The 22,744-nt window shown below is 43.4% G+C and overlaps 1 protein-coding gene across 1 annotated transcript in view; it reads right to left on the bottom strand.

Annotated features, from left to right (window-relative positions):
- Window positions 1–22,744, bottom strand: part of USH2A (usherin) — a 516,227-nt gene that overhangs the window by 87,085 nt on the left and 406,398 nt on the right. Inside the window, exons 56-58 of the mRNA XM_045859450.1 lie at window positions 18,656–18,763; window positions 11,475–11,658; window positions 10,116–10,273 (exon numbers count right to left, since the gene is read on the bottom strand). Coding sequence (XP_045715406.1) covers window positions 10,116–10,273; window positions 11,475–11,658; window positions 18,656–18,763 — 450 coding nt within the window. The remainder of the gene's footprint in view (window positions 1–10,115; window positions 10,274–11,474; window positions 11,659–18,655; window positions 18,764–22,744) is intronic.

Genomic DNA, 22,744 nt, shown 5'->3' with positions numbered 1-22,744 from the left:
AGAGCATGTGAGTACGCTGTACAGAATGGTCAACAAATGTCTGTCTTACAAGAACAACATACCTTTACACTTTTGCAACATAAAGGTATATTAGTGCTGCATATAGCAATTGTTCACATCATGAAACTGAAAGTAAAAAGTGCATATTCCAAAAGTAAGAAATGGGCATTGCCCATTTAAAAAATGAAGTATGATAGTTCTTTTCAAAGGTATGCTCTGCGGGCAAATACAACCGAAGGCATGTTTTACCTCCTAAAACACACAAGACAATTAGAAATGGTGTCATATATTTTTCCTAGGCTTGCTTACTCTTAAAGTATATTAAAAAAACCCCACCAGTTTTGCTTGTGACAATAATTTTTCTGTCGGCAATGTGTACGCATCCAGTCTGACATGGATTCTTGACATAATGGCCCATAAAGTCTCCACATCCTAGTCTGCCTAGTGGGTTCCCAGAACATTAATTACTGAGCCAGGACAGGCCACTCTGTCAGGGAGACTCATGGGTCTAAATCCGTAGGAAATCTGGGCTCAGAAACTGTCATTCTCCACCATGCTTCCTAAAGAATGAAAGTCTTGTCATCTGAGCCTCTTCATAATCTATTCATTTCACTAAATGCCTGTACATTTTATTTGGTCATGAAGAACATATACACTCGTTCGAGGAGAGGAACGGGCCTTGAATGGAGAATGGAATAAGGTTTCCCACTAAGTTCTCTCATTGATTGGATGCTTCTAACGTTTGTGGGTTTGATTTTCTACCTTTGTAGTACTTCAGTTCAACTCCGCTACAGAAACAGTGACATCTACAGCACAGGACTCGACCCCTGAGAGGTGAGGGCAGAGGAAGGCGATGCGGTTTTGCTCTTGCAGACACAGCCCTAGCACGTATAGGGCAAAAGAGCTACACAAACCAGAGATGCTCACAGATTTGGGTGAGTCAGAAGGAAAGAAGGAGTCTCTGAAGGAAACACGGATCATAAGCAGAAGGGCTGACCCCATGTTTCTCTTGGAAAAGTGCTCGATTATGCTGAACTTGGAGGGAAGTTTTTATTTTAAAGGTGGAGCCTCCTAGTTAGACCGTCTGTGCATTTGTCCCGATCGCTTAAATCACTGTTATTCTCTCATTGATTCCTAAATTCTGATTTCCAGCTTTCTGTTTCTCCTGTATTTCCAAGTTGTATTTTAATAGCCCGCTTCACAAAGACCTCAACAGGCTCAAAACAGAATTCCTCTGTTTCCTCCTCCCAGACCTGTTCTTCTAGGCTTTCTTCCCTACGCCACTGGCCACAGAGTAAGACCCTTAGAGTAAGACTCTTGGAGTGCACCCTGCTTTCTTCTCTCTCAAACGATGTCTAAACTTGATCGATTATTTCTTTAAGAAACGTGGGCTTTATATACAATCAATAACAAGGATATTTTGAAGGTGCTAACATGATATAACCTATCTTTTTAAAAAATATTTTATTTATTTATTTTTAGAGACAGGAAGGGAGGGAGAAAGAGAGAGAGAGAGAGAGAGAGAAACATCAATGTGTGGTTGCTTCTCATGTGGCCCCCACTGGGGACCTGACCCGCACGCAACCCAGGCATGTGCCCTGACTGGGAATCGAACCTGCGATGCTTTGGTTTGCAGCCCGCGATCAATCCACTGAGCTACACCAGCCAGGGCATAACCTATCTTTTTAGGAAGATAATCCTGCTGGCAGGCAAACGTTGGGTTGAAAACATGAGACAGGAGGTAAGGAAACCAGTTTGAAAGTCTCTGCGTGGTCTCAGCAATGGCACAAACGAAAACATTTTGTTGCATTCCTGTTTCATGCAAGGCAGCGTACATGATCTCATTTTATCAAATGAGAATGCCAGCTTCAAAAAGTCAGGGACTTTTTACATTGCCTACCCAATGTAGTGTTCATGCCTAGATTGTAGCACCAAGTCACAGCTCAGTAAATGCTGGTTGGTTGAATGAATGTTCGTTCTGTCTCCTCTGTCCCTAGGGTGGATCTTGTAGAAAAGTTTGACAAACACACCTCTGAAAAATATGCCAATGAGACTAGCCACTGGATGGAGTCAGACAGATGGTACCCCTCCTCGGAGCTTATCTGCCCCTGGTCAATGACCTCACCTCTGTGAACACCAGTACATTCCTAGGTGTGGGGATGGCACCGATAGCCACCCCTAAAGAGCCGTGATGACAGCAATTAGAAGACCCATGCACGGCATTTTACTATATTCCCGCTGCACAGGAAGTGCTTATAAATGACAGCCATCTCTACCAAACCAAATTAGAGGGAACAGAACGAAATAAAACACACAACTATGACCATGTTTACAGCGGTCAAACACTTCTGAACCCAGCTTTCATGTAAAAGCTGCTCTTCCAGTTCCAAATAAATGCTATGTCCATCCAGGTAAACGTCTCTGTAACAGTGTTTTGTCATCTAGTTTAATTTTTGTGTGCACGTGGGCACGATCAAGTGGCACTCCTGGGAAGATGCTCTGCTTCCCATTCTCAGCAGTGACGTGGAGTGGTCTTCCCTTCCCTTTGTCTGAGGTCGCCTTTACTGTATGTCTTCATCCTGCACCTGCTGCTCTGCTTCAGGAAAGTGCTCTGCTGAAAAGGACAGGACTCCTAGGGGGTCAGGGAACAGGAGGGCACTCCACCACTTTTCAAATACAGACATGCTTTTGATCTGGGTTTGAACTTGCCTGGCCAAAGCACGAACCTGGCAAATATATTTTTCACATCTCGGTTCACGGGAAATAAATGTCCTTTACCTATACCTGGGAGGTGGTGAAACAGAAATTGCTCCTTGAAGCTGTGAACATGTCGAACACTGACATGCATTTAGGAAAGAGGGCCCCCTCCCCTGTCATAATTTGCAGGACCGTGACATGAAAGCTCCCGTGTCCCTGCCGACCCTGCGCCATCTGCGGTGAGTCTGAGCCGCCCTAGCCCCCTGGTACTCTGACAACGACATGAAATGAAATGGGCATATTTGCTAAAGCCAGCTGGGGAGCCCCGTGACTTGGTTAGTTCCCGAGTTCATAAATTTATGTCAGACCAAGAGCAGCCGTGTAAGCTCCAGTGAACCAATTTACCCTAAGTGCAAATGGCAGTTTTGTTATTTGGTGTCAAACTTACCGGGCACACAATGACAAGCTGCCGTAACGCATTTTCTTGTTCACTAAAGAACAAGGGTTTCGTTGGTTAATATTCCTTGCAACGCTCCTTTTCATAATTTACAACAACTAGATGCTGATAGGTTATTTAACATTTATGAAGTTAAGATGTAATCAGAAAAACCCTGATTATCTTTACAAATAAAAAAAGTTAAATTATTCAACTTTTTTTTCCCCCTCGGTGGTTTCATTTCACAGCAGGTGCATACTTTACAATGGGACAGTCAATCAACCCTTTTGTTAAATCTTTTTTTAGGAGCTGGGGCAGGAACAACTCTAAGAGGAAAACTGTTAATTCGGTGCGATAGCCTCACTCACTTCAAAACATTGGTTGTGTTTAAGGTAACGCTTTTAACAAATCAGCCTAAATTCTCCTGTGTATAGGTAGGGATATCTTGGTTATGTCCTTTCAGGGGTGTGGAAGTGAAACAGAACCCTCTGGAACATGTATCTGTGCATAGTTTGTACAACAGTTATGACTTCAAGCACTTGACCCTATTAGACAGCAGGGTTCTTGAGAGAGGGACAATGCCTCCTTCTTCTTTATAGCTCTCATGGCACCCAGCATCATGCTTTGCTCCTACTAGGGCTTGGCAAACATTTCCATTTTAGTAAAAATGAGTGTGTGACTAAATCTAGCCAAAGGCACATGAACTGCAGCCCACAGGGTTCTAGCTACAAACACAGTGACCCTGCTGGGTCACTGGGTGGGCTACCCTCCAATCACTCTGGCCCTCATTCATTTTCGCTGTTATCCGCAGCAAAGTCCTTCAGCTTTTGGTCTATGTTACAGTGGAATGCAGAAAAGCACTGTTTACATAGAAAGTAGGGGAAAAATACAGCCCAGTGGTTTTGACCACGGAATTTGGAATCAGACTCAACGTGATTCGGCTCTGACACCTCTGTGATGACTAATCTGGAGAAAGGAGCTTCTAACACCGACCCTGAGTTTCTCATGAGCAACACAGGGAAAGCCACGGGCCATACTGTACGTCGCACTGAGCATTAACTGAGATGTGTGTTACTGTCTTAGAAAAATGCCCGGTACGTAGTAGAACTCAGGAAAGTAAGATCAACTTACTCAACACTGAAAGCAAAGGCAACACAAGCAAAAGTCAGCAAGCGTGACTACAGCAAACTAAAGAGCTTCTGCACAGCAAAGGGAACCACCAAAAAAATAAAAAAGCAGACCGCAAAAGGAGAGAAAATACATGCAAACCACATGGGGTTAAATATTAAAATATATAAGGAAGTCATACAACTCAATAGCACAAAAGGCCCCAAATAATCCAATTTAAAAAATGGATGAAGTACCTGAACAGACATTATTTTTCCATAAAAGACATATAAACGCAAGGGTGCCGTATTTCAGTTATGAGATGAATAAGGTCTGAGGATCGAATGCATAATGTGGAGATCTAGCTGATAACATTTTATTCTATCATTGGAATGTGCTAAGAGTGGAACTTAAATGTCGCAATCAAAAAATGCAAATAAACCATCAGTCAGGGACAAAAGCTTTATGTTTCTGCTGAAACTCACTACTGTGTGCCACTCGGTCATGGCATGTGTGGGGAAGGGAAACGGTTGCTGTTGGGATGATGTTGACTCATCCCAATCCATGCAACATGAATTCTTAGAAACCTTCATGCCCGTTTCAACTTCACGTGGGCAGTGTCTGACCTCAGATTCTGCAAGCGGTGAGCTCACTGACCCCCAGTTGCCTAGTATCTAGAGACAGATCCTACTGTGGATCTAGCTACCTTTCCATAGAAAGTTGATTAATAAAAAGCATTTGCATACCTAAGCAATATTAATAGAAATTTTCCCGGTAGAAGGATTGATGCCAATCCTTTTTTTAACGGACTCAGAGGTAAATGTGGAAGGAAAGGCACCGGCGTTTCGCTATTATGCATTAAGCCTACATAACTCAGCACCTTTAGTGGGAAAGAGCGTGTGTTGGATGCGGTGACACTGTTAATTAGAACATGATTAAGGGCCAGCACAGTTCAAACTACAGGCATCGCCTTGATAAATGAGAAAGGCTCATTATTGCATCCAGAGCTTAAATAATGTTGAATGTTTAGGTTCACAAACAGCAGGGAGACCCATCTGCATTATTCTGAGGAGACCATTTATGCCCCACAAAGTGCTCGCTCGCTTCTGCATTTGCTGTCGTGTTTCACCCACTAAGGGAACGTGTCTTCTCTGGTCTCTTTCGTATCCACGTGTAAGTCCTGACCCGAGGTTCAGAGCTGGTAAGAGTGCGCAGACGTGTTGTTTAGGAACAAACTAACCTGGCCTACCTTGTTGATAGATTTGCATCGTTTTGTCCCCCATGGACTCTGTGCTCCCTGAATGTTCTACCGTGCTGCCTCTCTGACTTCACGTAACCACGGTGCACAGGAGGCATTCCATGCCCCGTTCGCAGATGAGAAACGGAGGGTTCAGAACCCGTGTGCAACTTGTCCACGTCCACACAGAAACTGAGTGGGGGGATGCCACATGGAAACTGATAGTACCTTTTCTGAAACGGGAAAATTCGGCATCCACAAGATGATACCTAGTCTTTGGAAAACTGTTTGTGTGTGTTCTGTTTGTCTTTAAGGAAGGAATATATACCCGAGTGTGTGTGTGTGTGTGTGTGTGTGTGTGTGTAGCATGGAGGTAGTGCAGAGTGAGGGGTGAGTTTCTAGAGAAAATCAAGTGTTTGAATGATTCTAAACAGCAGAAAACTCAAAGTTTATTTATATGTGCCTGAACAATATAATACGGAAGCATAGCATTTTGTTTTTCCGTCAACTAAGTCAACATTTTACATGGAAATGGTGTTTGCACACCATTTGATTTGGAAGTACAAACTATATGCACGTGAGCTGAGATCTTGATTTTCTAGAGTTTCCAGTGTTTTGTTAATGTTACTACTGACAGTTACCAAGTAATAATGAGGCAAAGTGAACCAGGATTCACCTCACAGGTCAGAGAATGTCTAACATGCTTTAAAATAGTTGGAATAATCTCTTTGGGTGTTTTTTTTTTTTTTTTTTGGCGGGGGAAGATATTTGAGAAATGAGTCTTCCCCTCTCCCACCTCGTTGAAACCTTCCTGCACTGGAATCGAGTTCGGCAAAGTCATGTCTATTTGTCCTGGGCTGTTGGAGGGGCAGGTGAGGAAGTCATACTCCAGGACAGACCTGATGCCAGGTGGCTAGTTCCCCTTCAGAATTCACAATTCTTGTGGTCATACATGTCCAGCAAAAAAATAAAAATAAAAAAATTTAAAATTTCTTCTACAACGTTTTGGTTTTCACCAGCACCTCGGTTCTGTTGCCCAGCCCTCTGGGCTACTAACTCAAAAAGCAGAGTTGCTTCCTCATAAATCTGGGGGACTTTAGGCAATAGATACAAAGTTTAGTTGGGATTTAGGAATTAAGCCGAAGTCAGGAAAGAAGGAAGACCTGGATCTCAGTCCTGGCTGGCCTATGTGACCTTGAGTACATGCTATCACTTCTTCGAGAGTCAGATTCCTTACCGTAATGTGGTGACAGTGATATTGCTTGTCGCCCAGCGTATATGTAAGAATGAACTGAGGTGAGGCAGGAAAAACCCTTATCAAAGGGTTTGGCACACAGTAGGAGTTTAATGAATGGCACGTGTAATCAGGTAATGTCAATCGATATATATGAGGTTTGCATTCGATATCACAATTATTTTCCCCCTGAACATTCTCACTTGGTCCCTGGTCCTTACCCCCTTCACTAGTAATATTTATAAACACGCAGAAAGGCTTAATTTATAGATAGCACAGAAATAATAATTTGCAAACTGAACACACATTTACGTGCCCAGGTATTTTTCTGTAGCTAAGGAGCTGCATAGATTTGCTCTCTGAGCAACTTACTTGTGTAAGGCCCCTCTGTCCATCCTGACCATGCAATACATGTGACAGCAGAAGTCAATGCCACCACTGTTTTGACTCCGGACATTCCAGGGGCACTGGTTTGTGTTTTTAGAGAATGAACTGACCCCTTCCGCTTGGTGGGTGTCACAGTTCCTACACTTGGGGGCCCTTTGACAAGGGCCTGATTCCTTGATTCCATCCCAAGAGATTCTCGTGCAGTAAATTCTGGGTTGGTAACCCATGTTTTCTCAAGCTTCCCGTGGGGGGTTCTTAGGTTCATGCGGGTTTCGAAACCGCAGGTGTGGGCTGCTGGGCCCGTGTCTCACCGCTGCCTGTGACATCACCGTTTCATGAAGGCAGGGGACAGCGGTACAGACCTGAAAACCTCTCGGCTGGGAGCAAATAAACAACCTCCAGGTAAGGCAAGGTGGTTTGCCTACTGTTTAATATATATATTAAACATATATATATGTGTGTGTGTGACAATTCAGGGACAGAACATTATTTTTATTATCTGAATCACAACACGCCATGAGGTGCTTTCCAATAAAATCAGCTGTAGATTATACACCAGTCAACATCATCTGCCTGTTTACTGAGTTCACAATCCTTGTAGGCACCGGGGGAAAAAAAAAGAGTAATTTAAGATTTTAATCTTCCCATATATTACGGGGTTTCTGTAATGGGTTTTGTGCGCCTGAAACGGAAAGACTGACAGGTCTGGCGAGCACAGGTTTGTTAACCGTTGGTTACGTGGTCAGAGTTAGCGCGTCGGCATTCCCACGACACCCGTGGGCTGGACGGGAATGAGCAATTTCTGCAAAAGCTTGAGGTGGACAAGAGTTAAGATTCTGTTAAAGAAGCAAAAGTCGTCTTTTATGTCACGACGATCCTGTTCTAAACGGAAGTGCTTTTCATTGAACATAAATATATGCGGTGGAGCTCAACCCCCAAAATGGCAAAAATGCTGGGAAATGTGAAAGAAGTCTTGTCTAAACGGGTCCCGTGGTGGGCAGCTTTATGATTACAAAGGTGGGGCCTTGGGACCCAGAGAATGTTGGAGCAAATACATTTTTAAAAACTGAGTAATTAAAGGCAAAAATAATTATCTGAAAATAGCCACCACTGTCTATAGATATCATGAACCAGATAATACCCATCATAAACATTACCCCATCAAACTTGATACCAACCCTGCGTGCTGACACTGCCATTTTCTCCGTTTGACGGAGGGGGCCCACAGACAGAGACAGAGAATAGTGGCTCGTGTACAGCGGCTCCCAGGAGGCAGCACTGGGACACGAGTCCTGGTTCCCACATTCACCCTGCTCGGGCTGTCCCAGAGGAAAGGGGTGTTCTGATCCTTACTAAGCGTGGAGCCTTCAGATTAGCCACGGTCATTTGTGTGTGGGACAATGTCAAAAGGACAGGTCATTTGGTGGGCCTCGGAACTTCCCGGTCACAGCGTTCTTTCCGAGTTTGCTGGGAGAGGACTCTGGTCTCGGCCCGACAAACCTCCGGTCAGCTGGGTGACCCTGGTGTCAGGCCGGCTCTGCCCTGCCCCATTTCACGCCGTGGCTCGAGAACCCCACAGCACGACTACAGGGCCGTGGAGGGACACGCTGCAGGGTCGGGAGACAGCAGTGCTACTCCTTGACAGGAGAAATCAGTGCTCTACAGGCGTATGTATCTATTTCCCACAGCGTCAGATCTGCATTCCCCTCCTTGGAATGAAGAACACAATCAAGAATACCTCCACCCCTAAGGTAAGGATGACAGCCCTTTAGGACAAATGCTGACTTTTGATTATTCCTTTAGGCTTTGTTTAATTTTAATATGTTGTATATTTGTTTTAAAACAAAGGTGAATGAAATCATTTATATTTAATAGCTAGCACAACTTAAAATTTTCCTTGCTTATGAAGCTCTAAGCTCTTTCTCCTGTGAATCTGACCAAAAAAACAGGCCCTTTGGTCTTTGATCTTAGATTATGACATCAGAAGGATGTTGGTTCATGGGAATTTAAGTTTTATTTTTAATTAAGCCTTTCTGTTATCTTTATGACTATATTACCTGTGTTGATGGAGATAACCGTTCAATTCAATGAAAAATATATCTTTGTTAATTATTTTATGGAATGGATCCAATAATGCCCAAAATGCTGTTAATGAGTTTTTTTTCAGCTCCGTGTTGAACTGTCGCTGAACTTACTCTGATGGGGACAAGAGATGTTTGTTTTAATTTTATGTTTCAATTTCATCTTAAGGCTAGATACTAAAAATGAAACCACATTATCTTTTAAGTGCATTTGACACCTTAATCAATGATAAATTTCACTGGAACAAACCTTCCTGTGTCTCTTACAACAAGCAGATTTCACTCCAGTCCTTACTCCACAGTGTTAACGCAGGTAGACTGCATTTTTACCTGACGATGATGCTTTCATCAAAATGTAATAATGCACTCAATGCACGAAACCACAAAACATGCCACTAGTGACTAAGTGGCTGAACGGAGGCTATGCAGCTTGGAGAGACAGAATTCAGCTACCATGTCTGACCACAACCCAAGGCGTCTGGGCGAAGTGGGTTATTGTCTTTCCGAATTCCTCCTTCACTGCTATAATACAGAAGGGATTATAAATGGTCCAAGCTGGGGAGCCCTGTAGAAATGAATGCTCGAGGTAATTCAGATCTGTATGACTTACCTTGGATAGATATGACTAAGGAGACATTTTGGGCTTTGGTGCCTGAAAGTATTTCTTTGACAGAATGACATATACCTGTGTATCTATATATCTCCGTCTACTTACCTGCACCTATACCTTTCTACATGTATGTGTGTGTATATACATGCATACATATTTATGCACGCACACCTGCAAAACTGTGGTTTGCCTTATTTTGTTTATATTTTCCAAGAAACAGACTATGTCCTTCAGATTTACTGACTTCACATATCCAATCTTACTTCCAATTAATCTCCTCTAAGATGGTTTACACACGCACACACACACACACTTTATTTCTTCACCTGGTGGCGTCCACGCTACGAACACGGAGTCGGGCCCAACGACTGTGATGGGAAGCGGAGGCTGGATGTCTTCCGGTGTCAGGAGTGGGGTCTGGACAAGGTACTCGCCGCTAAAGCTACTGCCGCCTCCAGTGGTGGCTTTCAACTTGTAAATGTATCTATATTGGACAAAAACAAAAAGAATTGTTCTAAGGCAATGCACAGGAAAACCGAACAAGGATGACTTGTTTTTCTACCCATCGTTTAGTACTGAATTTGTGACAACTTGCAAAGTCTTTGCTGCCTGTTCAGAAACTGCACCATAGGCTTGGTAGTTTGTGCAGCAAGGGACAGCACGGCCCCCAGACCAGCACTATTTCTGTCCCTCCCCACTGGCAACCCACTGCTCCTCTTCCAGCTTTCAGGGAAGGCCTGCAGTGCGCGGGTGCATCGTGGAGGATTCAAATTAATCTTCCCATGTTTAAATGGGTTAGAGTTCAGGGAAATATGTTTAGAGGGAGATGTTTTTCAATTGATCTGCTATTCTCTACAATAAAAGTAAATTGATCTTTATTCTCTGCCATAAAACATCTGTTGATCTAAAATACATTTTCTCTCTGCTGAGAAATGAATGGGAATGAATTGCAAATAGGTGGGACTTTTTTCCCCTAAAACGACCCATGTCTATATATAGTGCAGCGAGCAGAGGAAACATTATGCAGGAAAAAAAGGTAGCTAATGTAAGATAAAACTCTTTAAATTTCTTTTAATGCTAGTTTAGGAAGGCATGTTTCTGAAGATATGATGATTTTTTTAAAGTTTAATACTTTGTGTATTTTATATACTTAGAAATTTTCATGCTTTCATGTCAGCTAGAGCACAGGTGGCAAACACAAGGCCCGCGGGCCGAACCCGGCCCTCCACCTTGTTTTATCTGGCTCGGCACCTTGTTTCTACTCAGCGGCGGCGCTGAGCTCCTTGCCCCTAGTTAGGTAGTAGTTACATGTACACAGTCCTAAAATTGCATTTGGCCCTTTGAAGGCAAGCGGGAGGCTGATGTGGCCCTCCAGTGAAAATGAGTTTGACACCCCTGATCTAGACCATTTGTTTGCATTTTCAAGGAAGTCCGTGTATTTTGAAGACTAAAGTAATGAGTCAGCACGTGGGTCGGGGACATCGGAAATGGATTTCAGATGACCTCATCAGTGACCGCATCAGCTAGCTGTTCAATGGCTAAGGAATGGGGAGATGAGCTAATTCATTTTAATATCATTTCTCCCCAAGGAATGGGGAGATTAGCTAATTCATTTAATATCATTTCAGTGGGAGGGACGCCTGAAAACTCTAAAGAATCCGACTGTCTGACTGCTCTTAGTTTACCTGCTGTTGGACTCCAGGTTTTCATCCGCAAAACGCCGCTCCTCGCCGCCACCCACGAAAACCGAGGTTCCGTCGCGACTCAGCTGATACTGAGAAATGAGACCGTTGGGCTTCTCCGGCGGACTCCAGTATAGTTCCACGGCGGTGGAGTTGATGACGACGTGCCGCGGCGTCGCCCAAACTCCTGGCAGAAATGACACAGGGAGGCTGCAGTGTCAGGGTGAAGTAAACGCCTTACCAAATTCACAGCGTCACCTCTCCTGCTATGACCCTTTTATCTGTTGATCAAAAAATCTCACGGCACGTGACACAAAGACATTTTATTTATTTTGGGGGTGAAATGCGTACGTGGGTGCATGTACCTATTTTTATTGCTTTAATTACTTTATTTTTGAATTGCCTTTAAGAAGTGGATGTCATACCGGAAGGGATGGGAAATTCCTCTTCACCTGGCTGTTACTCTGAATGTAATCAAGACCTCGCGGAATATGTGAAAGTAATGTAACCAGCATTTGCCTGAATTCTCCAATTCACACACACAAAAAAACATACTTTCTCTTTGCCTCTCTGACACCAAGTGCTGTTTCTTTTCCTCCTTTCTAGACCATTCCTTCCCACGCCCTGGCTCCACTCCCCCTACTGGACCTCAAAGGCCGTCATCCTCAGGGACAGGACTATCTCCTTTCTTCCCTCGCTTCTGCTTTCCTCTCCCCTCCTCCAAAACCCTCTTCCTAGGTGATCTCCAATTAGTCGTGGTTTTCAGTATCATCTTTACTCTGAACACTCCCAAACTCCAATCACCAGACTAAAACTCTCTCCTGAACTCCTGACTCATGAATCTGTCTACTTAATGCCTCTATTTGGATGACTAATTATATACAGAAAACTTAAAACCTCCAAGACTGATCTCTTGGTTTCCCTGCCTACAATCTGTTCATTGTCCAATCTTGTCCATCTGGCCATTTTATTGGGCAAAAAGAAATCATTCTTGAGGATTCCACTTCTCTCACCCCCAAATGTCCTCCATCGTCAAGTCTTGCAGATTCTGCTGTGACTGGATGTTGTTCTCTGCATCTTTGCTGCCTCCTCTCCTGACCCCAGTCTCTTTCCTCCCTTGTGGGCTCCTGTCACAGCCTGTAAACTGGTCTCCATGTTTTAAATCTTGTCCTCCTTCATTTCTTGGCAATCTTTATAGAAGGTTGCATAGACACACACACACATGCATGCCAATGCTATCTTTATAAAATACACAACGTTTGAAAATTATTTATATGATTTCAACTCCTTGTGATAACCTGTGTGGCCCTACATTTTCTGGCTCTGATGACCTTGGCACTGTTCCCTCCATCCACACCAGACTCTCTTCTCTCCCCGGAATGGTTCAAGTTCTTTCCCACTTCCGGCCTTTTGCCCTTTCCTTCCCTCTTCCTGAAACACTTCTGCTCATGACACTGTGAGCAAATGTTGCATTTGACTTTCACAGTTCCTTAAAAATGTATGTGAATGTGCCCTTTTCAGGGAGGTCTTATTTGACTTGCCTAACTCTAGCTCTAACCCTACACAGTGATCCCAGCCTAGTTCCTCTCTACTGTATGCCAGTTTCTACTTCCCTGTTAACATTCCCAACATCCTAGTCCTCTTCTTTCTTTGACGTTCTCACTGTTTCCAAGTTCTGATGACTGCACGGTCTACTTCTCTCTACCGCGTCAGTACAGAGTCATCTCCTTGGGGCTGGGGTCTTCCCTGTCTAATTCGTCAGTCTTTACAGAGAGCACAATGCCTAATGAATGTTGATTGAATGCATTTATTGGAAATAGGTTTCCTGTAAATTACTGTTAAACGTTCCAGGCAGTTCCAGCAATTACAAAGACGACTAAGATGTGGCCCGTTCTTGCAGGGAGTTTGCCATTCTGTATGGAGGGCAAAATACGCACACCAGTAACTGTCCGTCAAGGTCAAACGTCCAAGTGCTCTCACGGATGTGCAGACATCGGCGGAGAAGCAGTGACGAGGAAGCTCTATCCCACCACTTCCTGTTGTCACCCAGGAACGTTCTGCATAGACACTGTGACTCTCTTTCCCAGCCTTCTAAAGCTCATTTCCACATCAGGTTCCCTTACGTCTCCTGTGTAACTTACTCAAAATTAAGCTTAAGATCCTGGAACTTTTAAAGAAAAATTTTTGGGAAATTACAATTCATTTGATTTAGCAGTATACTGAAAGAATCAAGATTGATTTCAAAATGGCTCAGACTTACTGATTTTCTAAGGGACAAATTGCTCCTGAGAAGAGAGTAATTCAATTGGTTCTAGAAGTTTCTGGAACATGTCTGAGTTATCTATGTTAGATACTCAGACATATCCACAAATCATTGTATACATTTTTTTTCTGAGTTTTTTTTTTTTTTTGGTCAACAGCTGCCACATGACTCAACCAACTAATTCAAGACTTGAATTAACATGACATTAATCTGTTGATTTAAGAGAAAGTACAACCCCCAGCTGGTGTAGCTCAGTGGACTGAGTGCATGCTGCAAACCAAAGGGTCTCCAGTTCGATTCCCAGTCAGCGCACATGCCTCAGTTGCAGGCCAGGTCCCCAGTGGGGGCCACATGAAAGGCAACCACACACTAATGTTTCTCTCCCTCTCTTTCTCCCTCCCTTCTCCTCTCTCTAAAAATAAATAAACAAAATCTTAAAAAACTAAAAAAAGGTTTAAAAAAAGAGAGAAAGTATAAAGATCCACTCATAATCTTATTCCTGCGGTCAAGTCTTTCTCACCTTGAAGGATGTATTACAAATCACCAAGATGTGAAAAAGGCCATTTCTTAGTTTCCAGTTTGAGCCTGTCAATACAGCCTATGGATATGGAGGAGTCAATGAAATGAACAGAGCAACATTTGGGGTTTGTTTCATGTTTTAAGTAAAAGTTGAGTTTCCTATCTGGACAGGCTGGTCAAAGCTCTGTCCATGTTGATAACCCTGTACCCATTGGTTTGATTTATAAGAAGACAGAGAAACATGAAAAATCTGGGGCTGTGTTTTACATGTACAATGATATGGAGACAACGTTATCCCGGCAGCTATAAGGAATCCTTGACAGAGCAAGACTGCCTCTGGTGAGATGTCTGAATGAGTCCCACATGGAGGGTCTGTCCCCTCCCTGAGCCCGAGTCTCAGGTGGCCTCAGAAAACCCATTCTGCATAATGGAAGGGCAGGGTTAAGGCAGCTCAAGGGAAGAAAACGGGGCCACGAGGCCGATGGCTTGGAGTCCGTCAGCTATGGAGCATCTAAGAGCGACAAGCCAGAAGGAAACCTTGGTGGGTCTCTTGCCATCCTAGCTACTAAGGAAGCAAGATGTCTACTGGGTGTGTTTTCAGTTTATCTTGAGCGCCATGCAACATGGTCCACTCTCGTGTCTCTACACATCTTTATTCCAGTAGAAAAGTCCCCAACACTTATTGTAGACTGTTTTTTTTTTTTTCTGGAAGAAGGTGAAGTGGGCCAGTTTTCTATTAACTGACATCAGGGGTGCATGGGCATTCGGACCATTTACTCTTTGCTAATTTATTCATTCTGCATCTCCCCAACATCCTGTCATCTTCTGTGTCGGGCGTTGTGGGTGTTGTAGTAAAGATGCAATCTTTACCCTTCAAAGACCCCAAAGTATCGTGGTAAAAGCAAACGAGGAAAAAAAATGCATGACCCAGTGTCATACATTTTAAATGCTTTGAAGGAAGGAAGCATCACGTGTCATCAGAGCTCGTGGAAAGGTGCCTAACACAGGCTGGGGTGGGGGCAGGGGGTAGAGGAGAAGGGGAAGTGGCCACAGGGAAAATGTCCAAAGGGAGCAACATGGGAAACATTTCCCCAGTTTTGAAAAAGTGGGGGTGAAGAGTGAGGATGCAGGGGAAGAGTGCCTGGGCTAAGAGACCCACAGAAAGCCCTAGAGCTCCGAGAAAGCACGGTGGGGTGGGCAGCACCTGGGAATGCCTGGTGCCTGGAATGGTCCGTGGGGAAGACCCAAAGACTCAGCAGATTGGCCGAAATTAAAACCCGAGGGGTCTGTTTTGCTTTACTAAGAAGGTGTGAGATTTTATTTCTGGAAGGAAGGAGGACTTTATGAAGTTGACTAGGGTGAGATATACCTATTCCGGCCGAAGAGGCAAAGGAACTGGGACGGGAGTACGAGAAAAAGGAAAGTGATGCCTCGAGCCAGGGGGCTAGTTAGTCAGAAGTGCCCAGGGACGTTTTAGGGGCTGAGCTGAGGCAATAGCAGCAGGGATGGGAAGGAAGAACACATTTTTAAAAAATCCTTAACATTTAAAATTAGTAAGATTTTAAAATACAAGGGGGACAAACGGTAATGGAAAAATACAATAAAAGTAAACTAAAGAAATAAAACGAGTAAGATTTTATGAAGAAGTGTATACTGCGGCCTTCTGAAAAGGGGAGAGTTAAGTATGTCATGTTGTAGGCCTTGCCGATTAGCAGATGGTGGCACTTGAGAGAGGGGACAGGGAGAAACTCGAGTCAGGAAGTGGGTGGCGAGTCTGAAATACTGAGGGTGAAACAGTTGCAAAACACCCGAATGTAAGCAGAGGCCTCAACCCCACGAGTGTAGCCTCCGTGAGTGTCGGCGGCGTGGCGGTTCTCAGCCTTCGTTAGGAAGGAAAGCCAGTACTTCGGCTCTGCCGGGAGACGGCAGAGTGCCGTGTGCAAAAGGAGCAGTGGAAGAAGCTACAAGAAGCTCAACAGTGAAAAGAACGGAGGGGGAGAGGGCTCGGGAGCAAAACTGAGAAGGTCTGATCTTTGCATTTTCTCCTCTGCGTCACCAGTCTGATGGGAAGCATGCCCGCCGTGTTGGATGGCCGAACTCTGCCACGGATGAGAACCTGCTGGAATGGCAGCCATTCTGAAAAGACAGCCACAATCCAAACTCATCCCGCTATTTGGCTAGAGGAACGCGATTTTCTGTGAGGGTACTATGGCGGAGAATTATGTCCACCTGCTCCATAAGGCCATGGTACCTTTTCTTCTCCTTTTTTAGCTCAGGGCAGCTCTGAACAAAGGATTCTTCTATTTCTCCCCACACCCACTTATGACACTCACAGGGCAGACCCTCAATCTACGTCTCATTCACTCAAATGGGCATTTTACAATTAGTGGTGTTCAGGTTATTAACTTACAATGATACGTTTGCTTCCAGTTTACGGTATAAACACAGAACTGGATGTCACTGGTGATTTGTCACCTGGCAGCCCTGCAGGTAAGCATGCTGACTGCATTCATTTCACATACACGTCACTCACAAATGGCACTTACGCAGCCCGAAAATGGACTCTAAATCCACGTTTCTTCAGTGGAGGAGAGCCCACTTTGTTTATTACTCCTGTGCATAGTTATTTGTGTTAAAAGAAAGGTACATAAAGCTGAGAAAGGAAATAAAGGATAGTATTTCTCATCTCATGCTCCCCTGCGCTGTTGAAAGCTGTAATTTTTAGGTCATGAAATCTGAGCCCTTTCAAGAAATGTTGTTGGGTTTGTGGAAAAATAGACGCATGTTTTCTAAGAATTTAAATGTATGGATTTCACCCACAAACTGGACAAAAAGACCCTGTTATTTTATCATGCTTGAGTTTCAGCCAAAAGTGGCTGGTAGGTCCTTTAGAAATTATCCATTATCATCAAAGTATCCATTTGATAGTTTACCTTTCCAAAAAATCCACTGCTGGTTTCTTCCCTTCAAAGAAACACTAAGCTTTTTGACATGAAGCATTCTTTATATAGAAAACATCATTAGTGAATTCCTGGTGAGGAGCCATATGCCCCTTATGTGGAATTTTCCATTTTATTCCCCATTTACTGGTAGGAAGTTCAGGGCTAATATTCTGAGGCACAACAATCCCTTTCACTTGCAGAGAAATGGACAAGAGGTTCAGGACTCGACTACGATGGTAGTTAACATTGAATTTCTGTTTAGAAACTTACTCACACCTCTATTTGCCCACATGCAAAACAGGCCAATAGTAAAGACTACAAAATAATTAGCTGATCATTAGCTGAAGCTTCTGAGCATGTCTTTGTCCTACAAGTAAATGACAGCACCCAGCCCAGTTCCCAACTCCCCAATAAGCATTGTTATCAGGTGGGTTTGTACGTTCCTGGAATTTTCTCTATGCATTTATTGATCTACAGAAATACATATTTTCTATGTGTGCTTTTCATACATAAAATACCAAATATTGACACACTTCTATAACTTCCCCTTTATATGTACAGACCATCTCCTTCTTTTACACTGGTGAGTGAAACTCCACAAGGTGAATATCCCTGAATTTATTTAGTAATTCCCCTACTCATGGGCATTTAGATGGCTTCCCACATCTTGCCGTTAAACAAACAAGGCATGGTTCAGTGTGCTCCCTGGAACATGCCTCGCTGTGGAGTTGTGGAAATGTTATTTTCTGGCATAGATAACTAAAATAAAACCACTGCGTCGTGGGGAATTAACATTTAAAATGTGACAGATATTGTCAACGCGCCTGCTAAGGTGATGGTCCCACTCTCCATTCCTTCAAGCTGTGTTTGCACATTCCTTTCATCATTCATTTGTCCAAATCCTCATTCCCTGTGTTCCAATTCAGAAGTCAACTAACTGCTCCATGAAATCGTTCTGGAAGTCACGAGGGGGTGTAGTCACTCCCTCCTCGGACCAGCCCGAGCATTCCGTTCGCTTGGCCTTTCTGAACATCGCCTTTCGGGTCCTCTGCCTCCATGTGGGTTTGGGTACCTATTCTATCACGTCTATTTGACTGTAAGTTCTAGAAGGCAGTGGATATTTTAGCCCACGTAAGCAGTGAGCTTGCTGTGTATTACATTAGGCATTCCAGACGTATTTAACTTTCGAGTTTTGGAGGAATTTCATATCCAAGTACACAACAATAGCAACTTTTATATATGCCATTAAATCTAAAAGATTTAAAGAACTGAAAGCAAACTTTTAACTAGGGAGGCTTACAATTGAACTACATCTGAAGGATGGAAACCTAGAATACGATTTTATTTCATACCCATCGACTTTGTGCCTTCTTCCTTGTTGGTTAAAAAGAGTTTAGAGAGTTTTCTTCAAAATGCCACAGGAAAATTCTTCTCCCAAATCACGGGTGTTTTGTAATTACCTTGAGGTGCTGCCTGCAGAGTCTGACCTAGAAAAGGCTCGCTTGAAGTGCACCCAGCAGATGTACAAGCTGTAAGAGTGAAGCTGTAGTTGGTGTATGGCTGGAGACCTAGAAAGAGCGAACAAGAAATAAAGTGCATTCTGAGAGGCTTATTTATTATCAACTAAGCACCAGAAGTAACACGCAGAGCTGCTGATACGCTATCCAAAAAATTTTTAAGGGCAGAAAACACCCTTTCATGAAGATAGGAACTTCATAGGCAGTTCAGTAGTAATAGGAATTTCATTTATCACTGATGAAATAATAAAGTATCAGCCTTCAAAGAGATCTTAAAATTCATGGAATCCAGCCATCCATTTTTTTCTCGAGTCCCCACGTCCAAGATGTCACTGAAGAGGCTGCACTGCCCTGGAGGCAGGGGCCCGTCTCCTGAAGAGCCCGAAGCTTGTTTTGAGAGCTCTGGGGTTCTTGTTTGGTTTGAAAGTCCTTCCTTACACTGTGGCGAACTCTTTCTGTCACTTCCACCTCTAGGGACAGATAGAACAAATCTAATTTCTTTTCCACATGACAGTTCTTCAAATATTTGTAGACAGTTATCAAATTCCCCCTGAGTCTTCCCTTCTCCAGGCTAACCATCCCGGTTTCTGCAACTGCCTCTTTTATGAATAGGGGTGGGAGAAGTAAAGAATGCTAGATTCATCGTTTTTACCCCCAAGCCATATTTAGCTAATGTTAACATGAATGTACCCCCACCCCTTTTAAAACTGTATACTTCTTCACTATATGTAGCAAAAGTTTACCATCTCACACTTCCTTCTATAGCATTTGGGGGGCATGTTAGTTTTGTCTACACACAGATTAAACATCATTTGGTGAGGGGACAGGGCTCATTACTTTCATGTATTCAATGTGATATACAGCACAGGAATGCTCTCAGCGAAAAACAATGACAATTCACTTACAACAAAAGTTCTGTGTGGTTGGACTTTCTACTCCCTGGCTCGTGACTTTGGAAAAGTGACTTAGCTTCCATTGACCTTGACCTGCTGGTCTGTGACATGGGGAATCTGGCATCTCAACCCTAAGGTTGTTGGGAAGGTGAAATGGGTTACTGGAATAGTATTTCATTTTCCCAGAAGCAACCTGAAGACTCGACCTCATTCAACAAGGAGTATACTGAGGCTAACATTTCTTGTCCCAATTCTTGGAAAATTTCAAACAATGCCAAAGCTTAAAAAAATTTTTTTAATAGAATTTAGTCTATATGTCAAATAATTAGGCTTAGTTATAACATGCATCCAATGATTACTGCTTTCTCATGAACTTTGAACTACATTTTCACACATTGTGTTCTTTTGGTGGGTTCTTTTGGTGACTCTTCTTCCAGAGACAGTCATGCATCACTCTGTCACTTTATGCAGATGTCTGCTCGAGTGCTGCATCTTCAAAGATTTTGACCTCTCTAACCTACCCACCACACCCAGCACTTTTATCCCCTCAGATTTCTTTCTTTCTTCCTAGCCTTCAACATTAGCCGATATTTTATTATATGTCACCCCCTCTACAATGTAAGCTCTAAAAGAACCAGGACTTTGGTTTACCCACCGCTGTGTCCTTCGAAGAGCGACAGGCACAAAGTAAGTGCTTGCTAAATGAATGGCAAAATGAACGAACTGGTTCATTGGGAACTGGAGCAGCGGCCCAGGTTCTCTGCTAAAGCAACCAGGTTCTGCGTGTGGCTGGGGCTGCTCCAGAGTCCAGCGTCAACACCTTCTGGGCTTCCTTATCAGTGTAATGAAATGATGCAGATACATATTAGATTGTAATCTGCCATTTGGCTGCTGTGAAGAATTTATACCATTTTGATACTTAAGCCTGATTTACAGATGAGGAATATGATGGAAGATCTAAGTCATACGCTAGCCATGTGCGTTTGATAAGAGCTTATGGGAAAATGCTAAAGATGCTAAAATACAGAGCTCAAGAGAAAACGGCAGGGGACAACCAAGAAGGAAGGGGAGAGGCAGCAGTGGCAAGCTCAGTCTGATGACATCCCCTATTTACTGCCCCTACTAAGAAAGGGGGGTCTTGACCTTGTAGCACCATTTCATCCGAACACCTTACTTCTCACCAAGAAAGGAAGCAGTCTGAGAGTAAGGTGGTATCCTCAGGGGTTTTTTAAAATCATATTTTTCCAATAGTGCCTATTTCAAATGCTTATTATTTGTGAGATGTTTAATGAAGACCAAACACACAAGAGTGTTTCATAACAACATTAGAGCTATGAGGCCACGCCATCTACCCATGGCATCTGTCACAAGCAGGATTTGACCAACCTCATTGGTGCTCATAATTTCATCCATACCCTACCCACAGCATCTACTGAGTAACAGATTTGTTTCTACTGCAGACTATTATAATACTCATAGAAGTTATGTAATTTGGAAACAATAAATACCTCTAGATTGTTTTCCTGAATGTCAGTACATGGTGTTGGGAAAAACTGTACATACAACCACATACAAAACAATAAAACTGGACCACTATTGTATATCGTACACAGAATTAACTCAAAACGGATTAGGGACTTGGCTATAAGACCCCAAACCAAAAAATTTCTAGAAGAAAACACAGGCAGTGAGCTCCCTGACATCAATCTTCTCGATAATTTCCCGGATCTGCCTCCAATGGCAAGAGCCACAAAAGCAACAATAAACCATGTGACGACATCAAAGTAAAGAGCTGCTGCCCCGTCAATGGACCATCAACAAAATGAGAAGGCCGCCCAGTTAACTGGAGAAGAGATTTGAAAAGCGCGTATCTGGTAAGGCATGAATGTTCAAAGTATATGAATAAAGAACTGATACAATTCAACAAGGAAAAAAACAACAACAAATAGTTCTATGAAAAAATGGGCAGAGGATCTGAATAGACGTTTTCCCCAAGAAGACATACGGAAGGCCGACAGACACACGAAAAACTATTCGCCATCACAAATCATCAGGGAAATGGGGGCTGAAAGGACAATGACATATCACCCCCCACCTGTCAGAATGGCTATTATTAAAAAGACAAGAAAAAACAATTGTTGGTAAGAAATAACAAATATGGATGAAAGGGAACCGTAGTGCACTATTGGGGGGGTATGAACTAGTACAGTCACTATGGAAATAGTATGGAGTTTCCTCAAAGCATTAAAAATAGAACCACCATAGGATCCAGAACTTCCACTTTTAGGTATTTATCCTAAGAAGATGAAAACACTAATTTGAAAAGATATATGCACCCCTATGTTCATTGCAGCATTATTTGCAAAAGCCAAGATATGGAAGCAACCTAAACGTCCATCAATGAGTAAATGGATAAAGAAGGTGTGGTCCATATACACAATGGAATATTACTCGACCATAAAAAAGGAATGCAGTTTTCCCATTTGTGACAACATGCATGACTCTTGTGGGAATTATACAAAGGGGAATAAGTCAGGGAAAGCAAAATGCCATATAATTTTACACGTGCAAACGAAAAACAAGACAAAGGAAAACTCACAGATGCAGAAAAGAGACTGCTGGCTGCCAGAGGTGGGGAGGGGCTTGTGGGCAGGAGGGAGGGGTGAAGGGGATGAAGAGGGACAAACATCTAGTCGTACGATAATGAGTAACGGGCATATCGTGGACATCATGGTGACTACAGACCAGGGGTGTCAAACTCATTGTCACCGGCGGCCACACCAGCCTCGCGGTTGCCTTCAGAGGCCGGATGTGTCTTTAGGACTGTGTACGTGTAACTGCTCCTTAACAGTGAAGCGAGGGCTCGGCGCTGCCGCCGGGTAGAAACAAGGTGCCGGCTGGATAAAACAAGGCGGAGGGCCGGGTTCAGCCCACAGGCCTTGTGCATGCCACCTGGGACACGGTAGTGCAAGTCGGAAAGCTGCTAAGGGAATCGATTTTAAGAAGTCTTATAAGAAAAGCATTTTCACTTTGTACGGTGGCAGATGGGAATGCGGCTTATTGCTGGGATCACTGGGCATGGTGCACAAACACCACATCGCTACGCTGTGCATCGGAAACGGAGATAATGTTGTGTGTC

The sequence above is a fragment of the Phyllostomus hastatus genome, unplaced genomic scaffold (genome assembly GCF_019186645.2).
Source record: "Phyllostomus hastatus isolate PE091 unplaced genomic scaffold, TTU_PhHast_1.1 phas_contig_148, whole genome shotgun sequence".
NCBI classification, from domain to species: domain Eukaryota; kingdom Metazoa; phylum Chordata; class Mammalia; order Chiroptera; family Phyllostomidae; genus Phyllostomus; species Phyllostomus hastatus.
This window is presented reverse-complemented; position numbering and strand designations above follow the sequence as displayed.